The sequence below is a fragment of the Abramis brama genome (assembly GCF_963993115.1).
Source record: "Abramis brama genome assembly, chromosome: 17".
Taxonomy (NCBI): Eukaryota; Metazoa; Chordata; class Actinopteri; order Cypriniformes; family Leuciscidae; genus Abramis; species Abramis brama.
The window spans coordinates 24,629,803-24,655,323 of NC_139979.1; the positions used below are offsets into that span (position 1 = coordinate 24,629,803).

A 25,521-nucleotide genomic window follows, 5' to 3' on the forward strand; every position below is an offset into this window, starting at 1 on the left:
CTCTGAAGTACAATGTTGATTAAAAGACAACAAAGAGGACCTTTAAGCAACAACTAACTATTGTCTCTCTCTCTCTCATTTACTGTTAAGTTTTTAAACTGCTTACAGTCCTCCCAACTGCCCGGGACCTGTAACAACATATAAGCTTCTTCAGTATTATCAACAGTTATCATGTTTCTCAGGAGCTAATTACCCTCCTCCATCCCCAGCTCCACCTCGTGCAGTCAGTATTTGGCCTTCTGAGTGCCCTTTGAATCAATAAATTCTCAAATTATGTTGTACTTTAAAATCTTGAATTAAGGATATCTGCTATACATTCATGTTGGTTATGTTCTGTTTAACCTAAAGGGGGGGGGGGGGGGGGGGGGGGTAGAGGGTGCTAATTAACTGTATGCTAATTGTCAATCGTATTTGATAATAGTGGTCCTGACAGAAATGGCAGTGAATAGCATCTACGCTAATATTAATCTCTCTGTTTATCCCAAGGTTTACTGCAGTCTGCCGGATCCAGGCCGTTTCCAAATCTGATGAAGGATCTGCGCCTGGTCGCGACGACAACGCAGTCCTGAAGTTTCAACTAGTCTCTCCCCTGTGAAGGCCTCCTTCCCTTTACCTCTGTGTTTCAATTCAATTCAATAGAACGGTGTCGTGTTAGCTAAGTTAATAACTAATGATCTTTGCAATGGAAGTGAATCAATCAAAACTAACTTTAGCTGGACAGTAACTTTATTCTAGAGCTGCTGTAAAGCCAAAACAATCTCTGTTGCTTTAATTTCCTATTAACACTGCTTTTTGAAACAATCTATATTGTTAAAAGGGCTATATAAATGAAGGTGACTTGACTTGAAGGGCCGTTTATGTTTTGAAGTCCATAAAAGTGCATCCATTCATGATAAAAGTCCTCCACGCGGCCCTGGGGGGTTAATAAAGGCCTTCTGAAGCGAAGCAATGCGTTCGTGTAAGAAAAATATCCATATTTAAAACTTTATGGACTAAAATAACTAGTTTCCGGCATACGGCCCACACAAGTCGACTTACGCCAAAAGAGTAACACTTGACGATGTATGATGTAGGATGTAGGATGTAGGAGTAGCGTAAGCTTTGATGCCTCTCGCGGTTCAAACAAACAGGGCTGGGCAACAAACTCAAGCTCCTCCCACATTTTTGTCAAATGTAAAATTGTCATTTTAGACTTCTAATTCGTGACTGGTGTTTTGTTTTGCTCTATCCTCTGCGCTTCCTCGTTCGTCAGTGCGTCATGCGTCATATGTCAAAGGTTACTCTTTCTGTAGATTGATGCGTACGGCCGTCGGCCGGAAGCTAGTTATTTTAGTCGATAAAGTTTTAAATATGGATTTTTTTTTTACACAAACTCATCGATTTGCTTCAGAAGGCCTTTATTAACCCCCCAGGGCCACGTGGAGCACCTTTATGATGGGTAGATGCCCTTTGATGGACTTCAAAACATAAATGGCCATTCACTGCCATTATAAAGCTTGGAAAAGCCAGGACAGTTTTTAATATAACTCAGATTGTATTCGTCTGAAAGAAGAATGTCATATACGCCTACTGTAGGATTGCTTGAGGGTGAGTAAATCATGGAGTAATTTTTATTTTTTGGGTGAACTATCCCTTTAATACATAATTACAGTTTTGATTGTTTTCCAAATGTATCTGTATTTTGCTTCATAGGTCAAAGAACAGGAAATATGCAATTGAAATAAAAAAAGTTCTAAAATAATCATTAATTACACTGGGCATACCACCAATGATACATTAAAAGTTGAGTAATTACTGAAACATCCCTGTAGAGCAATTATTTATCGGAAAATCATTTTGTACAGAACAGTTTTTAGGTTATAGGAGTCATGAGATTATTCTCATAATTTACAGAAATGTAAAACCCTTGCCTTTTACTGACATTAAAACAACACACAGAAAGTGTATTCACAAAAAGGTCTATTTATATAAGGATGTATAATGTATAATAATGTTTAGTGATAATGTTTAAGACCACATTTGAATGTTTTACTATGAATAATGACAAATAAATAAAAGTTGCCATAGTATTATATATTGTAAAACATTGTTTAAGAAAAAGCTGTTGATATGAGGGATCAGGGTTTTTCAGTAGTGCTAAATCATAACATTTATCTTTCAGATGTATTTAGTTTTAGATCAGTATCAAGCAGTGTGTGTTCAAATTTGACATGAAACAGATGTTGTGATAGTCTTTCCTTCCCTATTGTACGTATATATCCGAATAAAACAGCTTTTTCCTCTTGGGTAAGCGATTCACGGACAATTTTCCCAGCGCATGAAATCCCCCAATATGCCAGCAAACCAATGAGAACGAGGGACAATGATGATGATACAAAACTGCAGAGCGTAGGCGTAGGCGCCAAAGCTGCTGTGTATCCGCTTACCTGAAACCCTCCGTATCTGGCAGATTTGAAGACAATTACCTTTGTTTAGACAAATAAATAAATGACAGACAGTTACATACGTATTACCAAAATGTTATCAATCATGTACACTTTATGATACCTCAAATAAGGGAATTTATAGTAATTTATAGTGTTAATACTAATCAGCGAGTTCACAAATGGCTTGAGTATGCAGAGCATTCACAGCTTATATGGACCGCACGCTTCTGACACACACACATGTTGGTTCTCCATGTTTTATGGATGTAAAGATTTTATGTATATTTATTTATGTCCACTGTATATTCCATCCAGCTACACTAACCCTATACCCCTAAACCTACATACGTATCACAGAAAACTTTCTGAGTTTTTAGATTTTCAAAACATGTAGTATGATTTATAAGCTGTTTTTCTCATGGGGACCAAAAGTGTCCCCATAAGGTCAATATTTACTGCTATTACTATCCTTGTATCCATTTGGTCCCCATAACATAGGAAATACCAGGTACACACACACACACACACTGACACACATACTCTCACTCACATTCTTTCACAGTCTGCCAGCAGTTTACTCTTACAACACTCAGACCCCTTTAAAACACACACACTGACCAGCCGTCTTTTCTGAACACACAGTCTACAAAACCTGCTGTTCACTCTCACACACACACATAAGTGTGGAGGCAGAGGTGGCAATCACTTGTTCTATGGTTCTGGAGCAGGACAGAGGATTGGTGTATTTATGGTAAATTCATTCACAGGAATCATAGTGTCTGGAAAAAAATTCTTCTTTGTATCTCAAGATGGACCTTTAAATGCATTTATTGATGATCATTCAATCCATAAAAGGAGATTTGGCAGTCTGTACCTGCTTTACCATAAAGATGAAGATCACTGTTCTTCTGCATCTGACTCTGTTGCTGGTGAGGACATCAAGCCTTGAAGATTCACCTGTGGACAAATTAACAGATGTTTCTGGTGGAAGCAGTCAGCATTTAAACTCTGTTCAGCATGGAGAATGTAGCTGTACCTTCATACTGCCAGAACCTGAGGAGAGCAGAACTGGTAGCTGGCCAGAAAAACATGATGGCAATTATGAAGGTAACAGTGTCCAGAAAGAATCTCCTCAGGGGAAGCAAAGCCACTTAAACCAGCGGATCCAACACCTGGAGCTTGCCATGGAAAATTACACCCGCTGGCTCCAAAAGGTAAGTCAACATGTCATTTAATGTTCTGCGAGAGGAGAGTGAACGGATCACACACTCTTAAAAATAAAGATTCATTATTAGCATCTATTGTTTCATGAAGAACCTTTCATGTAATCTTTCTATTGCACAAATGGTTCTTTTTAGTGTAAAAAGGTTCTTCGGATAATTCAACTGTTCTTCGCACTAAGGTGTGGGTGGGGTGGGAGGAACGTAAATGAAACATACATTCGTTCATGAAGAGGACAATGTGAATAAATCTAGATTTAAATTCGAAGAGACAAGATAGTCTTTGCATGAGCTGTAATTTTATTCCTATCCAAAACAAGGCGATCTGAACATTATGGAACGCTAACACATTTTCTACCACAGTTCCTCCAGGTTTCAAGCTAACACTTGTTAGCTAACACTAACACTCGTGTAATGTGTTTCACATTATGTAAGGTGTACTCGAAGCCGGAGGGCGATCTCTCTCACAGAAAGTCCGAAACGTATTCGTATAAGAAATAACTTATGACCTTCCAGGAAATCCCTTATATGGACAAAGGCATCCAGCTATTCGCTGTAGCAGCAGCTGAATACAAAGCAGAAACGCTTTTACTGATGGAACGTGGACAATAAATAGCAGCACAACTTTTTTCAACATTGATAATAATCAAAAATGTTTCTTGAGCAGCAAATCAGTTATGAGAATGCTTTTTGAAGGATCACGTAACACTGAAGACTGATGTAATGATGCTGAAAATTCAACTTTGATCACAGGAATAAATCACATTTTACAATATATTGTAATACTAATTGACAATATTACAGATTTTTTTTACTGTATTTTTTGATTAAATAAATGCAGCCTTGGAGAGCAAAAGCATTCATTCATTCATTCATTCATTCATTCATTCATTCATTCATTCATTCATTCAAAAACATTAACAATTGTAATGTTTGCTAACCTATACTGTATATTTTCTGCCTTATTCTGCAGAAACGTGATATTTTTTGACACTGTATAACATTTTGTATAAAATTTTGTATAAAAATTGTAAAAACTTAATGCACAGGTGTTTGTATAGGCAATATAGGGAAAAATATTATAGATATTAGTGGTTATTATTCAGTGGTGTATGTGATTTCTTACCAATTAAAAGCAAGAGATGAGATAAGAAAAAAAAATCTGTCAAGTAGACAAAGGGCAGACTAAACCTGGTTTCACACCTGACATTTCTTTTCCCCTCACTTCTGAAATAATGGCTAGGACCCTGGTCATCCATTTCATTTAAGCACATTTAATGCACCAATAAATTGTGGAAAGTTGTGGAATGAATTTATCTTAGCTATATATGTGTTCATTATAAAGTGGGTTTTAACCGCAGAGCTCACATAAATAAGAATGAAACACTTTAGGTTCTGTTCAGTCTCTCAATGTCAAGCATTACTTTGGGGAACAGCTTTACAGTCAATGATACAGTCTAGTGCAACACACTCTCACTTCACTGTAAAAAAAAAAAAGAAAAAAAAAAAAAAGGTAAAAGGACTTTTAACTGGTTACCGGAACATGCCCTTACTAGCCTATAGTGAAAACCTGTATTAAAAAAAAAAGGGACATTTCATGTAACTTTACAGTAAAATGTTGTTAAGTGTACTTAATGTTGTTAAGTAATCTTATAATTTCAGTGAAAAAACATAATTTGACAGTAATTTGATTATTTCAGTCAATGAAACATATATAATCTTTTTTATGATAATTTAAGTTCAATAGAACTTAAAATGTTGCTATCATTTTTTCCTGCAAAGTTCTGGCAAGCACAGCTGTTAGTTTTTTTTACTGGTAATGTCAAATTTACAGTGTATTTTACACTTTGGCGAATTGGTATTCGCATGAATTCGTACAATCTCATTCATAATTTTTTTACTCTCTGCGGACACCCAACTGAGGGTTAGGTTTAGAGCTGGACCATCATGCTAATTTGTACAAATTCAAATGAATTTGCCACAAATCCACCCAAACAGAAAATAATTACGTTTTCTCATGAGTTGGGGTTGGTCTTAGTGAAGTTTCATGGATCAGTAAGACTTTAAGAAATTTGTTCTATTGTGGATTAGGAGATCTACAGATTTTGACATCTTAGCAGCACTGTTTTAACTTTGCTTGTGTTAGCCCTGGTGTTTGCTTATCAACATCCTTTATTTATCAGTCTCCTAACCCTAACACTACCTACCCATCACAGAAAACTTTCAAAATGTGTTACAAAAAATTCAGAAATTGCTTGCAATGACCAATGAGACCAGTGAGAATGTGCTTCTCATCCTTGTATACACAACTGGACTGTTGTATTCCTTCTTGATTTCAAACTGACACGGCTCTTTCCACACCTTCAAAATTGATTTTATGCATTCCTATCGGTCAAGTGCTTTGTCAGAGCTTTCTCTAATGAGTAGGCGCCCCAATGGGAAGGGTTGTGTGTTTCTGGGCTGATGGGGGAGACATGATCCGTCCCTAAGAAAACACACTCTGTCCCCAATTTCAAATCCCAGTGAGCCGAACCAACTAGTGGTGAATGCTATCCCTAGGGACTATGTTCTATGTAAAATCAGAGAACTGAAGATTGAAAAACCACAGCAAATGCCCAGATTTATATATATATATATATTTTTTTAAATATAGGTCTTTTCAGACTAATGACTGATGATTAATGGAAAAAAAATGAAAATAAACATTCAAACTGCCATTGTATGCCTACATGTGTATATATTTTTGGTCTTAAAAAAAAAAAAATCCAAATCCACCTGACATGCCATAGGATTTTTATTTTGTGACGCTTTGATCAATGCACTTTATTACAGTTTAATGCCGTTTTTTCCCCCTGGTTGTTTCTTAAATTTTAGGAGTTGATTTTAATAAAGCAAACAGATTTTTCTTTCTTTTTGTTATATTATGATTACATTTAGATGTGATTTGGATACATTAATTTAGTTTTTTTTTTTTTTTTTTTTTAAATGCCCTTTATTTCTAGATTTTAAGGTTTTACCTTTGTCTGAGACTGAGACTTTTAGCCATAATCTATGAAAACCCACTATAAAACTTAATTCTTGTTTACTAATCTTAACCATATAAAAAAAAATCTAGAAATAATAATACAATAAAAAAAAAAAATTTAACTCAAATTTGTGGCATAATTTCTATCAAACCAATTTCGCTCCAATCAAATAGTTATTTACACTTAGTGCAAATAGCATAGTGCAAAGAAATACGGCTATTTTCGCAATTCGTACGAATTCTACGAGGTGGCTAATTCGTACAAATTCATACGACCGCCCCTAAACCTACCCATCACGTGGGTTTAGACAAATCGTACAAATTCGTACAAGTGAAGTCGTACGAATTCATACGAATTAGCCACTTTTTTATCACTCGTACGAATTCGTACGAATTGGTCGTGAGATCATGTTGAAATAGCATCTACCAGTGCCTTTTTTAATGTGGATTATTCAACACCAATTTAATTTATGTCAAATTATGCAAATTATGCAAGACAAAGGAATAACAAATTGTATTGCAGAAATCTTTAAAATGTCATTTCCATCAGCATCATTTCCACCTCAGAACTCTATCAAACAAATACATAATTTGAGATGATTTACCTCAGATGATACACTAATGCATCTGAGTGAGTCTGCATTATCTTGACCCATTGAAAAGTGTTCTTGTCTGCACCATCTGCAAACTACAGCCCCTGCTCTCTAACCACTGATATGCTCTGAAAGAATATTGAGACCTGTTTAATCTCTGCCTGTGGCTATTTGGTCCAGCTAGAACAATCTTAGGATGCAGGGCACTAGATAAACACATCCTGTTACAACACTTCAGCTGAGTGTTATACACTCCAGGCCCAGAGGACATAAAGCTATCACTTCAATGCAGTGAGTATTAATACATCTTGGACTCCATCTCACTGAGAGCAGCTGAAAATATCTCTTCCTGTAAACACTGTATAAAGTGCTGATAAGGAACCCAGAGAATGTACCAGAACTATAGCTGTACGCTGTGGGATGTGTTCAAATTATCTTTGTGATGAAAGACTAACAGTAAGCAGAAGCGTCATAATATCATTGCATTTGTAAATATGTTCAGTTTGTAACTGATAAGTGTTTACTAGCAGGTGCACAAAATCAAGCATTCAGCCATGGAAAGAAAAAATGCTTTTAGTAGATTGAATTGCACCTTTTCTGTCCCTACAGTGTACACAAAGCAAGGTTCATAAAAAAAAAAAGTTTGAATGCATGAACTGACCCTCATTTGGGTCAATTATGTATAAAAGAGTGATCACAGTTCTATTTAAAATTATTTTTCAAATCTAATTGAAATCATCTGCAATGGTGCAGTGTTCAGAAGATGAAGGGAGAGTAGAAAGGTAGCAGTATGTATTACAACAAATGAGAGAATTAGACAGCCAGACAAGAGAACTGCTCAGTTTTGGTTTTGTTTTAACTTTTGCCTGCCTGGTTTCCCTAGTTAGTTTCCTTTTTTATTTTATTTTTTTACCTGTTTCTGTTCAGTTGATTACTCTCCCAGTGTATTTAAAGGTGCTGTCTATAAGAATGACAGCTAGTGGTCCAAATAGGTACTGCAGTCCAAATTTAAAATATCGGAGATTGTTGTTTCCCCCGCCCCCTCCTCCTCAGACTTGACGCTCATGCGGGTTGCCAGTTTGAGGACACGCAACATGAACGAGCGCAATTGACAGTGAAAGCAGAGGAGACTTACGTAAGTTGATGAGTTGATTTATCCGCGTTTTAATATGCTCTCATTCATAGAGATTTTTAGATGGATACCGAAGCTTTTTAGGTTGTGTAGAATCTGCAATCTCTGACCTAGTTTGTTTGCTCGTTTCCAAGGCTGCGATACGCTGTGTTTCCTGCCAACTGGCATCCCAGGGTGTCGAAATACTATTGGGTGATCACGCATCCAAAACAAAAACATGAACATGTAAAATAATAAGTAAAATAACTGGCTGTAGAAGTGTTTTTCAGAGAAACAAGTATGTGAACTTAGCATGTTTCCTAAATATCTGCAAACATATTATGGTATTTTTATGCTTTAGTAGAGTAAAAAAGTTACATACAGCACCTTTAAGCCTGGAGTTCTTTCTGTTTGGTGTTCAGTCTCGTTTATGTTAGACTTGGTTGTTTCCTGAGCTTTTTTTCTTGTTATTCTCCTATGTGTTCCTTGTTGAATTTATTAAAGGACTCCTTTGTGTGATCTCCTTTGTGATTGTGCGCTTACTACAGCCACCATACTGTGACAAGAACAACACAGTGTAAACAACTTTGCATAAAGACAATAACTGACCATGAACTGATGAAAATGAGGGGTATACACAGGGCGGGCAACAGGATTACACAGGATTTAATTAGAATTACAAACACGAATAAAAAGTGTTAAAAAACTACAAACATAGCAGAAGTGTGAGACTTATGGTTAAGTAGAGAGTGGTTTGAGAGAGTAATAGTAAACTGTAATAGTATTAATAGTTGTGGACCCTGCTTTGTCTGGTTCACAACCTGTCTAAATAGGTTAAAGAGTATAAACTATCTATAAAGTTGCATCTTGTAAGATGTAAGTCAATATTTGAACAGCTTTAAATATTTTTTTAATATAGTTAGATATTTGAGTAAGTTGAAACCCAATACTTACATTTAAAAGTGTAATCCAGCATTTTCTCTCTCGAAAACTAAAATATAAACAGTTGTTTTTACAGGGATCCACAAGTTCTATCCTTTAGGGTCCAGGGAAAGAAAGACACATTTGTTGGCCACATTCGAAGGAGTCTTCAAATTGGCACAGTCTTCGTCGAGGCACTGTGGTCATGCAGCCTTCGAAGCATTTAGCCACAGAATTGAGACGCAGCTAAAGTGTCAGATCAAAAATGATTGAACTTAGCCATGATAACATGTGAAAAGATCTTAGAAGTGTATTCATGTTGGTTACTTTTGGTTTTGAAAAGCCTTTATACCATTTTCCAATTTAATAACTCTAAAATGTCTTGTGAAGTTACCATCAAGTACAAAGTAATAACAAGTGCCGGTACACTAATTTCAAAAGTTTTTGAATGTAATTTTAATAACGTCAGTTTTTATCATCAGTTGAACCACATACATGCCTTGTCATAAAAAGGTCAAATTATTTTATATTGTAAGAGACTTGCTAACATTGATACACATTCATGTGGGTCTTCAGGGTTCCTCTCTGTGAAATCATGTCCTGCTTTTTCCTGGTATGTTTAGTTTTTATAAAGAAATTAAAAACATGCTTTTCAGAAGATGTGGATTCAAGTCATTGACCCATTTAGAACTTTTGGGATAAATTGAAATGCCAAGACAGTCAAAAGTGGACTATACTGCCTTCATATAAGTCAGTGGTTCCCAATCCTGGTCCTGGGGACCCACAGCTCTGCACAGTTTGTATGTCTCCCTCATTTAACACACCTGATTCAGATCATCATCTCGTTAGGAAAGAGCTCTATGAACTGAACTGGGTGTGTCAGATAAAGGAGACATATAAAATGTGCAGAGCTGTGGGTCCCCAGGACCAGGATTGGGAACCACTGATATAAGTGATCCAGCCGAACACATTTCATCATGTTGTGGAACTATCTGCATAAGCACAACTGCACAAAGCTTAGTTTTCATGCACGAGGTTGCCAGAGCTAACAAACACATCTCTATTATATCACCAACATGGGATTCCAAATAGACTTTGCCTATTTTGTCCAAATAGACTCTCGCAGATGTTTTGTTATTTTAACTGGAGTTTATAGATAAATATTCATTGTTCAATAGAGTATTTATCCCCATTCCCTCTCAAAAATGTTGTAGAATGCCTCATATTTAAAAAAATATTTCACAAAAAGACATTACTAATGATACTCTGGGTGCTTGAGGATTTATTAGGATTCCTCATTGTTTTTTCTATCTGGTTCCCACACTTTAAACTGAGAAAATTGACTGTAAAATATAATAAATACAGTCTTATTCAGAGTGTGTAGCTGCTCAATACTAGGCTGATTCAATATCATACAGTTGCCCCCAAAAGCACAGCTGCAAGTATTTAGATATATTATATGTGACCATATATAAAGCCCACAATGAATAATGTATGTTCCTATTCATTCTCTCTCTTTGCATATGTGTGTTTGCATATAGATTGAGGTCTTTGTAAAGGACAGTCTGACAAAAGACACAACACACCTGCAGAATATTGCTCTACATAATGAAATGACAACCATGCTGGATCTTGGCACCAAGCTACTTTCCCAGTCCACCCAACACATCAGGAGACTAACAGACACGGAGACACAGGTGTGAATGCATATCCAAAACGTCCAAAAACATTTATCAAAACATGCTAATATTGGCTAATAAGTATTCTTGGGAAATCATGAGTTTACATAATAAGAAACACCCCTTTTTTTACAGTGCATTGATGGCCACAGGGATTTATGAAACTTAAAAGTGTCATTAAAACACATCAAATGCAGTATGTCATTATATATATATGACAGGTTTTCAATCAGACTTTTCGACTTGAGATTCAGTCACTGGAAAACGCTCTGTCCTCCAACAAACTTGAGAACAAACTCCTCTGGCAAACCAGTGAGATCAACCAGCTTTGGGACAAAACAGGGTATTTTTCACTGACACCATTTTTGACACTTTTCTACTTTTTAATTTTTTTTTGTTTTCTGGTAACTGTCAAATGCAACCCTGTCCTATTCATGTCTGTGTCTGTGTTCAGTACTCTAGAGCAGCGTATTCTTAACATGGAGGCACGTCACCATGCAGAACTGGGTTGGATAAAGGGTGAGCGGACAGAGCTTCAGAGACTCCTGGCATCCCAGAGCTCTTCAATACAGAGCTTGGAGCTCAATCTAGAGCAGGTTGTCTCAAACAACAGCGCCCTCTACCGAGAGCAACTACAAATGTATAGTACCATCAATGATCTGTTGAAACTGTGCTCCAAGATCAAAGGTACACAAATTGGAGAAACAAATTGTGTACTGCACATGACATTCAGGGGAAATAAACAAGATAGCATGGCCATGATTTAAGAATTTGTTCCCACATCTTGTTAATTTGTTCCCTTGTTTTAATTTAGCCACATTGTGGCCACGTGGCCAAGGGAACTAAAACAAGAGAACAAATTAGTACAACATGGCCACAAATTAAATGAATTCTATTTTTATTTTCTGCATGTCATGTGCAGGACTCCATGCATCAGAAGGACTCCATCGTTTAAAAATATTCTACCAAAATGCTACCAAATGAATGTATACTCATGAACGTATGTTAATATCTTATAAGAATCAGCCTTATAAATTTTCACTGTGTCATTGTCATATTTCATTTATTATCTATTGGAATTGTATATACACCACCATCTACCCTGCTCAAATATAAGCACTAGTGTGAATTAACCCCTAATCCATAGTCTATATTTTCAGAAGAACATTCGTGAGATCACAAACACTCAGTATTGTTTTGCACTGACAGTTTTGTCACAGCTCATACTTAATTTCTTTAAACCTGTCTGCTTTACATCACATAGACTTCAAATCTGACTGGCCCACATCAGGGTTCTTGCAGACCATAAATAACCTCTTTTGCTGCCAAGTTTTACTTGGATCTGAAACATTGTGTGAAAAGTCACAGAGTCTCACAGTTCTCACGTCCCTCTTCAACCTCCAGCAGACTGAGCAGTTAGAGCAAATCATATATAGAGAGAGATTTGTTCATTCACTTAAGGCTTTTAAGATTCAGTTGGTAGCCCAACACTGAATTGAGCAAACATCTAATTTTAATATCCATAAGACTATGACGACAGTTATTTGTGTTTAGTTAGCTTGCCTATTTACAAACCTGTTTGTTTTCTCTCTTTCTCCAAAATTTTAACACATTCTTTACTTTTTTTATTCATGCCTGTTTGAAGCAGTGAGTCCAAATGTTTTCAAACAAATGGATGATATGATAAAATACAGAGACTGTGCCGAACTCTTCAGGGCTGGATTTAACAGGAGTGGAATTTACACCATCTACATTAGCATGCAAGACATGCATAAGGTCAGTCTAAATGGGATCTGATAACACAGCTACAGTAGTGAGGACAATAGTGTTGCATTTGTCATGTGTTATGGTGGAAGTGTACCTATACAGCACTTTCCCCCCCCCCCCCCCTTCTCAAGGAAACTGAGTATTTCTTTTAGTTCTAAAATAGTTTCTCCTACCTTAATGTGCAGAGACAACTATAAATAAGCCATTTATTCAGCCAACACTTTTTTGTGGTACTTTCAACATTACCAACACACTCTAATGGCAATGAGAGTTGGCGAATTCATATGAATCTCATTTATATATTTTCGTATGACCTGCTTACATCCCACTGAGAGTTAGATTTAGATGTTAGGGTTTGACCTTCATGCTTTCCCCCCTAAAAATCAAAATGGCAACTCCTAAAATAGTCACTTTTCTCATGAGTTTGGGTTGAGAATTACTATTTGTTTGAGCAGTATGACATAGCAACAACGGCAATGGGATGAGTTGGCATAAATTTGGGGCGGGACTATCTTTTTGATCGACCAATGACAGGTGGGGGCGGGGTAGTGTTTGTGTACCTTGTTTAAAAGTCATTATTTTTGAAATTCTGTTTGGTCCTGTAACTAGTGACACAGACATTATACACTCCATCTTTATTTAAACCAACATCAAGATACTAACCTAACTTATGTCATCTCTGTTTTAAAGTGTAAGTGGTTACACTTTATTTTAAGGTGCCCAAGTTTCAGTGTAATTATACAAATAAGTACTGAATAATATTAATTAATGAATTTACTATATAATTAGGCTTAGCGTTTGGTTTAAGGTTATTTGCTTGTAATTATGCATAATTTACTGTTGTTACTATAGCATGTACAAGATGTGTAACAGGTACACTGTAAAATAAAGTTCTGCCATGTACATTTTTAGTTTGCTAGGCATTTCTTTTTTTTCAATATATGACACATTATGATAAGTTTAATGGTTACACTTTATTTTAAGGTGTTACAGTAACACCTGTGTTCCTTGTTACAGTAATTATACATTTAAGTACTGAGTAACATTAATTAACTACATGCTAGGTTTGGTTTAGGGTTAGTTGCATGCAATTATGCATAATTTATAGTCATTACTATATCGTATACCTGTAACGTAAAGTGTTACCGTTTTAATTAATAGGCCTAAATACTTTAATTAATAGGCTATATACACTCACCTAAAGGATTATTAGGAACACCATACTAATACTGTGTTTGACCCCCTTTCGCCTTCAGAACTGCCTTCATTCTACGTGGCATTGATTCAACAAGGTGCTGAAAGCATTCTTTAGAAATGTTGGCCCATATTGATAGGATAGCATCTTGCAGTTGATGGAGATTTGTGGGATGCACGTCCAGGGCACGAAGCTCCCGTTCCACCACATCCCAAAGATGCTCTATTGGGTTGAGATCTGGTGACTGTGGGGCCATTTTAGTACAGTGAACTCATTGTCATGTTCAAGAAACCAATTTGAAATGATTCGAGCTTTGTGACATGGTGCATTATCCTGCTGGAAGTAGCCATCAGACGATGGGTACATGGTGGTCATAAAGGGATGGACATGGTCAGAAACAATGCTCAGGTAGGCCGTGGCATTTAAATAATGCCCAATTGGCACTAAGGGGCCTAAAGTGTGCCAAGAAAACATCCCCCACACCATTACACCACCAGCCTGCACAGTGGTAACAAGGCATGATGGATCCATGTTCTCATTCTGTTTACGCCAAATTCTGACTCTGTCATCTGAATGTCTCAACAGAAATCGAGACTCATCAGACCAGGCAACATTTTTCCAATCTTCAACTGTCCAATTTTGGTGAGCTCGTGCAAATTGTAGCCTCTTTTTCCTATTTGTAGTGGAGATGAGTGGTACCCGGTGGGGTCTTCTGCTGTTGTAGCCCATCCGCCTCAAGGTTGTGCGTGTTGTGGCTTCACAAATGCTTTGCTGCATACCTCGGTTGTAACGAGTGGTTATTTCAAGTTGCTCTTCTATCAGCTTGAATCAGTCGGCCCATTCTCCTCTGACCTCTAGCATCAACAAGGCATTTTCGCCCACAGGACTGCCGCATACTGGATGTTTTTCCCTTTCCACACCATTCTTTGTAAACCCTAGAAATGGTTGTGCGTGAAAATCCCAGTAACTGAGCAGATTGTGAAATACTCAGACCGGCCCGTCTGGCACCAACAACCATGCCACGCTCAAAATTGCTTAAATCACCTTTCTTTCCCATTCTGACATTCAGTTTGGAGTTCAGGATATTGTCTTGACCAGGACCACACCCCTAAATGCATTGAAGCAACTGCCATGTGATTGGTTGATTAGATAATTGCATTAATGAGAAAATACTTCCAAATTGCAGAGAATACACTCCTAATAAACCATGGGTGACACACTGAAAGAAGTCAAGGTCGTACACATAAACCAGAAATGTTGTGTTTGTTTGTTTTTCTGGAGTAATCAGCCTACAGTATATCTATGTGCCAGAGTGCTTTACACTGGAATAGGTATTGACTGGCTCAGGAAGAGCAAGAGCTGGAAATACTCTTGGCTGAACTCTCAGAGTAACAGCTGGGTAAATGCTGCACTCCAGAACTTACACTACCTGCACTGGCCTCGTAACTTATTTCTGAGCTCAAATGCTGTCATTGGCATGCCCATTATTACATTTGACCTGGTCAGTGCCTATATTAGTGAAAGAGTGATATACTATAAAAAAATTCAACCAGCTAAAATTAGTTACATTTAAGTTAATTCAAAAATCTGTCATTTTTAATGCAATTTTACTTTTTTTTACATTGTACACTGTAAGTGTACAAACGATCATTTTCCACTCAAAGCACAATCTTCCTTAAAAAACATACATTTTTATGCTTACTCTCAGGTTTTTATGCACTGTTCTAACTTATGGAGATAAAATCTCTGAATTTGAGGAGTAGAAGATAAATACTAGAAGCCGATGTCTTATCCTGTTATATCTCCTCCTACTAGGTTTATTGCAACATGGATAGTGCTGGTGGGGGCTGGACCATCATACAATCGAGGAAAGATGGAACGCTGGACTTCCACAGAACCTGGAAAGAGTATAAGATGGTAAAATGCAGTCCTACGGAGTGAAACAAATAATTTATCAAGACACATCTGAAATGGCAATAAATGTTTTTGGATTCTAGGTTTATTACTCTGAATGAAATTACGAACGAGGCCTTATTAAAAATATTAAGGAACATCATTTTTGAACAAAGCAAGCCAGCAGTGCAGTTCAGCATGTGCAAAGGGTATTGAAAGGACAAATCATAAGTTTGTACTTATTAGCAGTGCTGATCGAGGCCTGGCATAACTCCCAGAAGTGACTGGTCTGGCACACGCAAAGAGGCAGCAGTTGCCATCTTGATTTGACTCATCGAGAGGACATGATTTGCCTGTAGTGTGAGCAAGCCAATTTTCACTATTCTGATCCTGTAATGGGTAATATTTCCACGATACAATGCAGCAGCTGTCACAAAACAAATCCTATTACTGTAGGTGTTTATGAAAAAAAAAAAGTAGCAGATCTATTCCGCCAAGACCAAATACTTTAACATTGCCATATGCATTACCATGCCAATCTCTATTACCTTACCAATCTCCGGAAAGTTGTCATGATAGAAACTGAGTAAAAACTACAGAGCACAGCACATAACATGTGGGAAGAAAAAACAAAACAAAACAAGATTTTGTGTCCACGAATTATGAATTAGTATAAAAAAAGTAATGGAGACTTTGTTAAACACCAGGTAAATATTCTAATTATGAATTTGAGTAAGGGGTTGGACTAGGTTTAAGTTTCAGTCAGTTGTTTTTGTACAACCCAACTCTTATAATTTCTTATAATATTTTTTAATACTTATTGTGATACCAACCCACCAATTGGCCAATAACCATTCACCATCCCCATTATTGACTGCACCTACACTCTCATTAGTATAAAGCACTTTGGTTTGTTTTTGATCATTGCCTGTTATAAAATGATACCTGTTGTGAACCTTGGCATGATACAATTGGGATTGTCCCTGTATTTAGCTTGAATTTTCAAGTAAAGCTTTGACTTTGACACATGACACAAATTAATTATATAAATGATATGAATTATAGTCAAATATGAATTATAGTCAAATTACAGTCTTGAATCCCCATGTTTGAATGTAACAATGTAACAATGCCAATGTAACAATGTAACGTCTCGGTTACATATGGTAACCCTCGTTCCCTGATGGAGGGAATGGAGACGTATGTCCTGACCGACTGATAGGAATCTCGCTAGAGAGGCCAATCTACTTCGAGTGAAACTAAAACAAGCCAATACACATTGGCATGCAATCATTTGCATCAGCTGTTCAGCCTCACAGCGCAGGTATGCAATGAGCAGAAGGTGCGATTGCATTTCAGTTTTTTGCTGAGCAGCAGATGTGGCGACGGGACGTACGTCTCCGTTCCCTCCCTCAGGGAACGAGGGTTACCATATGTAACCGAGACGTTCCCTTATCAGTCATCACTTTTATGTACGTCGTGACCGACTGATAGGAATCCCTACCAAAACGCCACAGCTGCTGCACCCCATCCAGTGCCCTGTGCAAGCCTCTACCCCTTCTTGCCTGGAAGGACGATAAGAGAGGGCTTACACAGAGTGTATCTGTCACTGTTGTTCCGTGATAACCCATACAGTGAGATTATTGGATAACACTGGGAAAGCGTGCCCTTTCTATGGGAGGGGAACACTGCGGAAGCCACATTCTTCAAGGGAGTTATGTGGAAAAATACATATGGACTAGCCCGAAGGTTGTACTGCATATGAATATTGGGTGACTTAGCCCAAGGGAAAGACACGAGGCTTCGATTAGGAGCAGCCGTGGAGGACACACATATGGGATCCCCGTAGGGTCACACATATGGAACCCAGCCTAAATCCGGTTCTCAAGGATTCAACGGATAAAGGCCTGGCACCGGACGCTCTGCCAAGTCCGGGCCGAGGGTGTTGGAGGACTCACAGGTTTTTCACTCTGGAGAATAAGGAGCAGAGTAGGGTGTAGCAAGCCGACAGAGCCGGGCCTCTCAGTGCTTCTACCCGTTTAGGGTGAGAACACGGGAGGAGTTCTGTACTATAGCTCTACATGTAGGCTATAGTATCTAGCGAATGTGTTAGGTGTCGCCCCCCCGCAGCTCTACAGATATCTGTTAGCGAGGAGCCACATGCCAGCACCCAGGTGGATGCAACGCCTCTCGTGGAGTGGGCATGCAACCTGAGCGGGCAGGGCACGCCTTGAGCTTGGTAAGCCAAGGCGATGGCATCCACTATCCAGTGGGCCATCCTCTGCTTAGAGACAGCCTTTCCCTTCTGCTGGCCTCCGTAACGGACAAAGAGCTGGTCTGAGGTCCTGACGCTTTGAATTCTGTCCACGTACATACGCAAAGCGCGAACGGGACAGAGCAAAGCCAGGGTTGGGTCTGCCTCCTCCAGGGGCAGCGCTTACAGGTTCACTACCTGGTCCCTGAAGGGAGTGGTAGGAACCTTGGGCACATAGCCAGGCTGGGGCCTCAGTACAACGTGTTTGTCACCCGCCCCGAACTCTAGAAGAACACCACTCGACGAACAGGTTCCACTTCAAGGCGTACGCATGTCTCGTAGACGGCGCTCGCGCAGAAGTGATGGTGTTAAGTACCTCTGGGGGTAAGTCACCTAGAACCTCCGTGTCCCATCCAGGGACCAGACATGGAGTTTCCAGAGGTCCTGACGCGGGTGCCATAGGGTGCCCTGTCTCTGAGTCAGAAGATCCTTCCTCAGAGGAATGGGCCAGGGAGGGACTGTCACGAGGAGCTTGAGTTCTGGGAAGTCCGGGTGGGCCAATAGGGAGCTACCAGAAGGACCTGCTCCTCGTTCTCCCTGACTTTGCACAGGGTCTGGCACAGGGTCTGGCAGGGGAAAGGCATATTTGCGGAGGGCCCGGGGCCAGCTGTGTGCAAGTGCATCCTTGCCGAGTGTTTCCTCGGTCAGGGAGTAAAACAGCTGGCAGTGGGAGGTCTCTGAGGAGGCAAACAGGTCTACCTGAGCCTCCCCGAACTCCCTCCAGATCAGCTGAACCGCCTGGGGGTGGAGTCGCCATTCTCCCGGGAGCACAGCTCGTCATAGCTCGTCGGCCACACAGTTGAGCACACCGGGGACATACATGGCTCAAAGCAACCTCAGAGATGCTTCTGACTCCAGAGGAGGAGATGGCGGGCGAGTTGCGGCATGCGATGGGAGCGTAGACCACCTTGTTGGTTGATGTACGCAACGGTCGCAGTGTTGTCCGTACGGACCAGCACGTCTCTGCCCAGTAGGGGCCTCTTTAAGCAGCTCAGAGTGAGACGTACTGCTAGCAACTCGAGGCAGTTGATGTGCCAATGCAGTTGGGGGCCCGTCCACACCACTGACACTGCAAGCCCGTTGTACGTGGCACCCCAGCCGGTGGCAGAGGCATCTGTGGATACCACAGCATGCCTGGACACCTGTTCCAGGGGGACTCCTGTCCGCAGGAATGAGAGGTCTGACCATGGGCTGAAGGTCTGGCGGCACGCCAGTGTGATTGTCACCCGGTGAGTGCCGTGATGGCCATGAAGCCAGTGCTGAAGCGGTCTCATATGGAGCAGCCCAAGCGGGGTTACCGCTGCTGCCACTGCCATATACCCCAGGAGCCTCTAAAAGAATTTCAGTGGGACCGCCGTCCTGCCTTTGAACGTGTTCAAGCAGTTCAGCACCGACTGAGCACGTTGCTCTTGAGGTTGTCTGTTCGACCGAATCCAACTCCATACCGAGAAAAGAGATCCTCTGCATGGGGGCAAGTTTGCTCTTTTTCCAGTTGACCTGAAGACCCAACTGCCTGAGCACGAGGTCCCTGTGTTCGCATAACTGATCTCGAGAGTGTGCTAGTATGAGCCAGTCGTCGAGCTAGTTGAGGATGCGAATGCCCTGTTCTCTCATGGGAACAAGGGCCCCCTCTGTGACTTTCGTGAAGACACAGGGTGTCTTCGGGACAGCCCGAAGGGCAGGACCTTGTACTGATATGCTCGACCCTCGAATGCAAAACGCAGAAACGGCCTGTGTCGAGGAAGAATCGAGACATGAAAGTACGCGTCCTTCAGGTCGATCGCTGCAAACCAATCTTGGGGACGGATGCATTCGAAAATGCGTTTCTGCCTGAGCATTTTGAACGGTAGCTTGTGGAGGCTCCAATTCAAAACTCGCAGGTCCAAGATCGGTCATCTTCTCACAATGGGTACATGAGTCATCCATGAAGGCTGCCTCTGCGTGTTCGAGGCCCTGACACATGAGGCAGCGATCGTGACCATCCCACGATCCCAGGTAACGACCGCATCCAGAAACACACAGATAGAACGTCATCTTTTTTTTTTTTTTAAAGACGCGCTCTGTGTAAGCTCTTTTAGGGACTGCTCTCACTGGTGCTAAGGCACGCAGGGAAACGGTCACCGCGAACACAGACAGGAATGTGCACCTGTCTGTGCGCTGTTTCTCTCTCGCTGGTCTTACCAGCCGTGAAAACTCTCACTGCGCACCTTACCAGCTGTGACAACAGCTTTTTGTTTGCTCAATCCAAAACAAAAAAGAGAGAGAGAGAAAGAGAGAGAAGAGAAGACCGCTCTCGCTGCTGTACCGTCACGCCCGCACCAAAGTGGAGAGGTCCGAGAAAAAAGCTGTCTCGAAGTTTCACAATCTCCTGGAAGTTTGTAGAGAGCTTGGCTCCGTAGCAAAAAGCTGAAATGCAATCGCACCTACTGCTCATTATATACCCGCGCTGCGAGGCTGAACAGCTGATGCAAAGGATTGCATGCCAATGTGTATTGGCTCGTTTTAGTTTCACTCGAAGTAGATTGGCCTCTCTAGCGAGATTCCTATAAGGGAACAATGTAACAAATAACGTCAACGTAATAATGTCAACAAATAATGGCAAATAATAATGAAAATGTAAAAATGCAGAAACATTTAGGGAATAGAGAATATTAGCTCAATGTAAAACATCTAAAACATCTCATGACAGTTAAAAAATATTGTTTGAGTTGCCGATTTCATATAATGTAACTTGTGTGAAAAAGCACTATTTGTAGGTAAAGCGTCACCATATGAAGGTTGGTCCTTAAACCTAATAAGTGTAAGCAGATCTTACAAAAACATACCTGCAATTCATCAATTTGCTGAATTGTAAAATATTTGTCTAAATGTACACAAATTGTCATAAAATTGTGTTTAAATAGCAGAAGTCAATAGAAAGTTTCTACCGTCAAACAAATGTGTGTGTTTGTGTATTTCAGGGCTTTGGAAGTCTGACTGGAGAACATTGGTTGGGAAATGAGTTGGTGTACCAGTTGACCAGTCAGAGGCAGTACACTCTTAGACTGGAGTTGACAGACTGGGATGGCAAACTGGCCTTCTCCCAGTACGACAAGTTTTATCTTGGGAGTGAGAAGCAAAACTACAGGTAGAGAAATAAATGTATTAAAACTCAGTCATGACAAACTTTAAGCATGCTAGAAAGCTCTCATGGTCTTTTTTTCAAATAGTATTAAAACCCCATAGTGCATAGCTTTGTGCTGCTTGATCAAACTCACTCACATCCTTATCACAGAGAACAAACATTCATACATTCAGTTTGGCTTCAGTGTTGTTTATTTATCATCAATTTTGAGAGATTATGAACAGTTAATTTGTCTCTTTATGGTGCTGTTTACACAATACACAGTCAAAGCTAGACACAACGCAGAGGAATGTGTCTTAGATGCATTTTTAAAAGTTGTGGACCGTTTACAAAAGACACATTTTCACAATTTGTCTGCATCAGTCAGACATCTCTGTGTATTGTTGTTTTGTAGCAGCTCATGACATGAGCACCAACTTTTTGAAGATGAGTCAGCTTCTATTCTATTGACTGTGCTCCACTGAACTATTTTAGTTTAACCCATAAACTGGACATGTTTTAACTTGACATGCTGTCTTACAATGGTGCTGTTTGCTGTGCATAAGGTATCATGAACTAACAAATAACTGGATTTACTTTATTGTCTTGTTTAAATAAACCGTCAGCTGTATTTGGATCCATTGTCCTGTTTTTACTAAAACAGCCATCATTACATTTATACTCTCTTATTCACGATCTGTCTTTCTCTTTTAGGTTATTCCTGAAGAGCTACAGTGGTACAGCTGGAAGGCATAGCAGTTTGGTGATAAATGGGGCAGACTTTAGCACAAAAGACATGGATAACGACAACTGCATCTGCAAGTGTGCACTCATGCTCACAGGTGGTAAGCAGCGCGATAGCAGTGGTGTAGAGATAATGTAGGGAGCAAAAAGTACTTGCCAGAAAAAGCTGCAACTCTTCTAATGTTCCTGTAATCCTCTTGACAGCCTCCCTAACCAGTTTTCTTTGTTTATTGTGTCTCATGGTATTTCTAATGCTTTGGTATTTTTTTGTAACCCTCACCTGAGCAACCCTTTTCAACAATGAGATACCATTGATGCTTTGCAAGCTCTTTGTGGACAATAGCTCTTTTAGTAGCATTTAACTGAGAAGAGATCTGACAATCTTATAAGAACAGCTGAGATTTATTTGGAGTTAATGAGAGACACATCAGGTGAGGACAGATGTGCACTATTTCACATGAGCTTGATGTTTAGTTAATTCTGAACACAGCTACATACCCAATTATAAAAGGGTGCGCACACCCTGTAAGTTTTTATTTTTTCACAAGTATTGAAATGTGTCAGGTTTTAAGTGGCATTGCATAGGTTGCAATTTTTACATTAAAAGTGCAAAAGTTCTGATATGATTTATATTTGTTTTTACACTACACACACACACACACGCTCGCACACGCACACACGCACACACACAAACAAACAAACAGCTGTTTTAACAGGGATGTGCAAAGTGTTTATAATAAACACTGTAAAATATTCAAATGTGTTTTAGATTAAGATGTAGGATATTATATTTCTTCTATAGACTTAAATTTATTATCCATGCTAAAAAAGATAAATGTTCTAAATTAAAATATATACTTTTTTTGTCCTACCCTAGTTTTATCTTGCAGATGGAAACATAAGGCTCTGTCTAAGTTCTTTGAAGTGTTCTAAACCCTAAAAGTAGCAACAGACCCTAACAAACACAGGTTTAACCTATAAGACACAATGTGAATAATTGTAGACCAGAGATACAGCTGTAAGGGCTTCAGAGTTCAGTATCATCCATCCATCCATCCATCCATCCATGACATGTCTCTAATTTCTCTGTTCTTCTGAAGGCTGGTGGTTTGATGCCTGTGGCCCATCAAACCTCAACGGTATGTACTACACCTCTGGGCAAAATTCTGGCAAACTTGATGGCATCAAGTGGCACTACTTTAAAGGCCCCAACTACTCTTTACGTGCCACCACCATGATGATCCGCCCATTACATTTTTGAGAAATCAAATCTCTGTCATCCTTAAATCTCAGATTTCTTCAGGTATTTTCTTACACCTTATGCTGTGTAACTGGTTAAATATTTTAACCACAACTGTGTGGGAAATGACATGTCAAACTATTTGTTTCTTGCTTTTCTTCATTTTTTACATTGTGTTCTTTGTCTATTGTTTGCTGGAACTCTCCACTGAGGACTTGACATACCAGTGTCATCAACTTTCAGCAAATGTATTAATTTGTTTCTAAAGTACATTTTTATTTTGCCACAATCAGAAAAGAAGCATAAACACAAGCATAATTTAAAGAAATACAATAAATGGAATATGCATGATAAAAATTGTTTATGCATGACTTAGTGATAAGTATTATTTCTGGAATCATTTCTGAGGTTGAATTGCATAGCCTTGATGGCAGTTGTGTCATATATACAATTTTGCATAATATTTGTACATGTCTATAAAATAAAATGTTATATTTTGTGTATGGATGTGCATGTGGGGAAAACAATTGATTTATGAACAGTAAACTGTGTGTAGCGTTGCTAGAAGCAGAATATTACAGGATGATTTGTGTGCAGTAAAAGTTGCTGTAAACTGTTGTGAAAGATCTGATGTATCATTTGTAACTTCTAATTCCAAACATTACAAATATGATTTGAATAAACGGTTGACAAAACAGGCCATGTTGTTTTGTTATTTCATTTTCTGATTTGATGAGAAAAGAGTTCAGTAGAAACTGAAAATTCTGTCATCATTCACAATTGACCATGTCATCAACCTCATGTTGCTCTAAAATAATATGAATATTTTCTTGTATAGCACAAATAAAGTTATCAAAATGCCAAAGCTGTTTATCCATACAATTAAACTGTAGGTTATTCCTGAAGAGCTACAGTGGTACAGCTGGAAGGCATAGCAGTTTGGTGATAAATGGGGCAGACTTTAGCACAAAAGACATGGATAACGACAACTGCATCTGCAAGTGTGCACTCATGCTCACAGGTGGTAAGCAGCGCGATAGCAGTGGTGTAGAGATAATGTAGGGAGCAAAAAGTACTTGCCAGAAAAAGCTGCAACTCTTCTAATGTTCCTGTAATCCTCTTGACAGCCTCCCTAACCAGTTTTCTTTGTTTATTGTGTCTCATGGTATTTCTAATGCTTTGGTATTTTTTTGTAACCCTCACCTGAGCAACCCTTTTCAACAATGAGATACCATTGATGCTTTGCAAGCTCTTTGTGGACAATAGCTATTTTAGTAGCATTTAACTGAGAAGAGATCTGACAATCTTATAAGAACAGCTGAGATTTATTTGGAGTTAATGAGAGACACATCAGGTGAGGACAGATGTGCACTATTTCACATGAATAGAACAATTACATACAATTAAACTGTAACTTTTAAATAATACTCAAAATCATTAAAGTTCATGAGAGTTCAACTGAGCAGCTTGAAAAAACAAAAAGAGTTGCTCAAGTTCTTTTATTTTGCAAACAGTAGAATAAAACGAAAAACATTTTGAAAATATTTTGGATTTGAAAATATATATTATCATATATGGAATACTATTATATTGTTAGAGTTTAGGGTAAAGTGATGAGGAGAGGACTCAGAGATGCAGAGATATGGACTTTATTGATAAACAATAAAACGAAAACAAAACAAAACTACCCCGAAGGGGAAAACAAGTCCGGGACATGGTTACAGGATCAGGCAGGGCAGGACACAAACAGTACATAAGATGTCAAACTGGCACAGGACTAAAAACCCAAGGAGAATAAATAGGGAGCAAACAAGGCAGGTAACGAGGGAGGACAGGTGGGGCAACTGAACCAATAATCAGGTAACATGATGGGCGGGGTTAACCCTCTGGTACTGATCGTATCATCAAAAATTTCAGGTTTTTTATTTTTATTTCAATGAAAATAATTGACCAGTTGTATTATATTTTAGTTTGATAATGTTTTTTATTTAACATTTTGTATTTTTGGGGAATTTTATAGTACTAAATTATAACTATGCAGTAGTTATAATCTATTTATTTACTTTTTGAGCTAGGACCCGAAAATGAAATTTCCAACTAAAACTTTAAACAAACCTAAATACTTTGGATCACTTTGGACTTAAGTTTGGTCTCTTTTTAAAGATGACATTGGCATATTATTGCTGAAGTGAAAACAAGTATTTGAAGTGTAATTTGATTGTTTAGTTTCCCTCGCGTCCCATTAGACTACGGTCTTGTGCCAGCTGCTCTGCATCCTCCACAGCAACTC

At 39.0% G+C, this 25,521-nt stretch overlaps 1 protein-coding gene across 2 annotated transcripts; it reads left to right on the top strand.

Annotated features, from left to right (window-relative positions):
- Positions 1-3,036: 3,036 nt before the first annotated feature.
- LOC311067323 (angiopoietin-1-like) lies at positions 3,037-23,930 on the top strand. 2 transcript variants are annotated; one of them, XM_084089095.1, is made up of 10 exons: positions 3,037-3,177; positions 3,282-3,640; positions 10,838-10,993; positions 11,197-11,318; positions 11,430-11,662; positions 12,624-12,751; positions 15,753-15,854; positions 21,105-21,271; positions 21,962-22,092; positions 23,092-23,930. In XM_084089095.1, exons 2-10 carry the CDS (start codon positions 3,317-3,319, stop codon positions 23,250-23,252), a joined length of 1,524 nt encoding a protein of 507 aa, XP_083945221.1. In that variant the 5' UTR covers positions 3,037-3,177; positions 3,282-3,316; the 3' UTR covers positions 23,253-23,930. The 2 variants fall into 2 exon arrangements, with proteins under 2 accessions (XP_083945221.1, XP_083945220.1); XM_084089094.1 differs by having other exon boundaries at positions 3,037-3,640.
- The last annotated feature ends 1,591 nt before the right edge of the window (positions 23,931-25,521 follow it).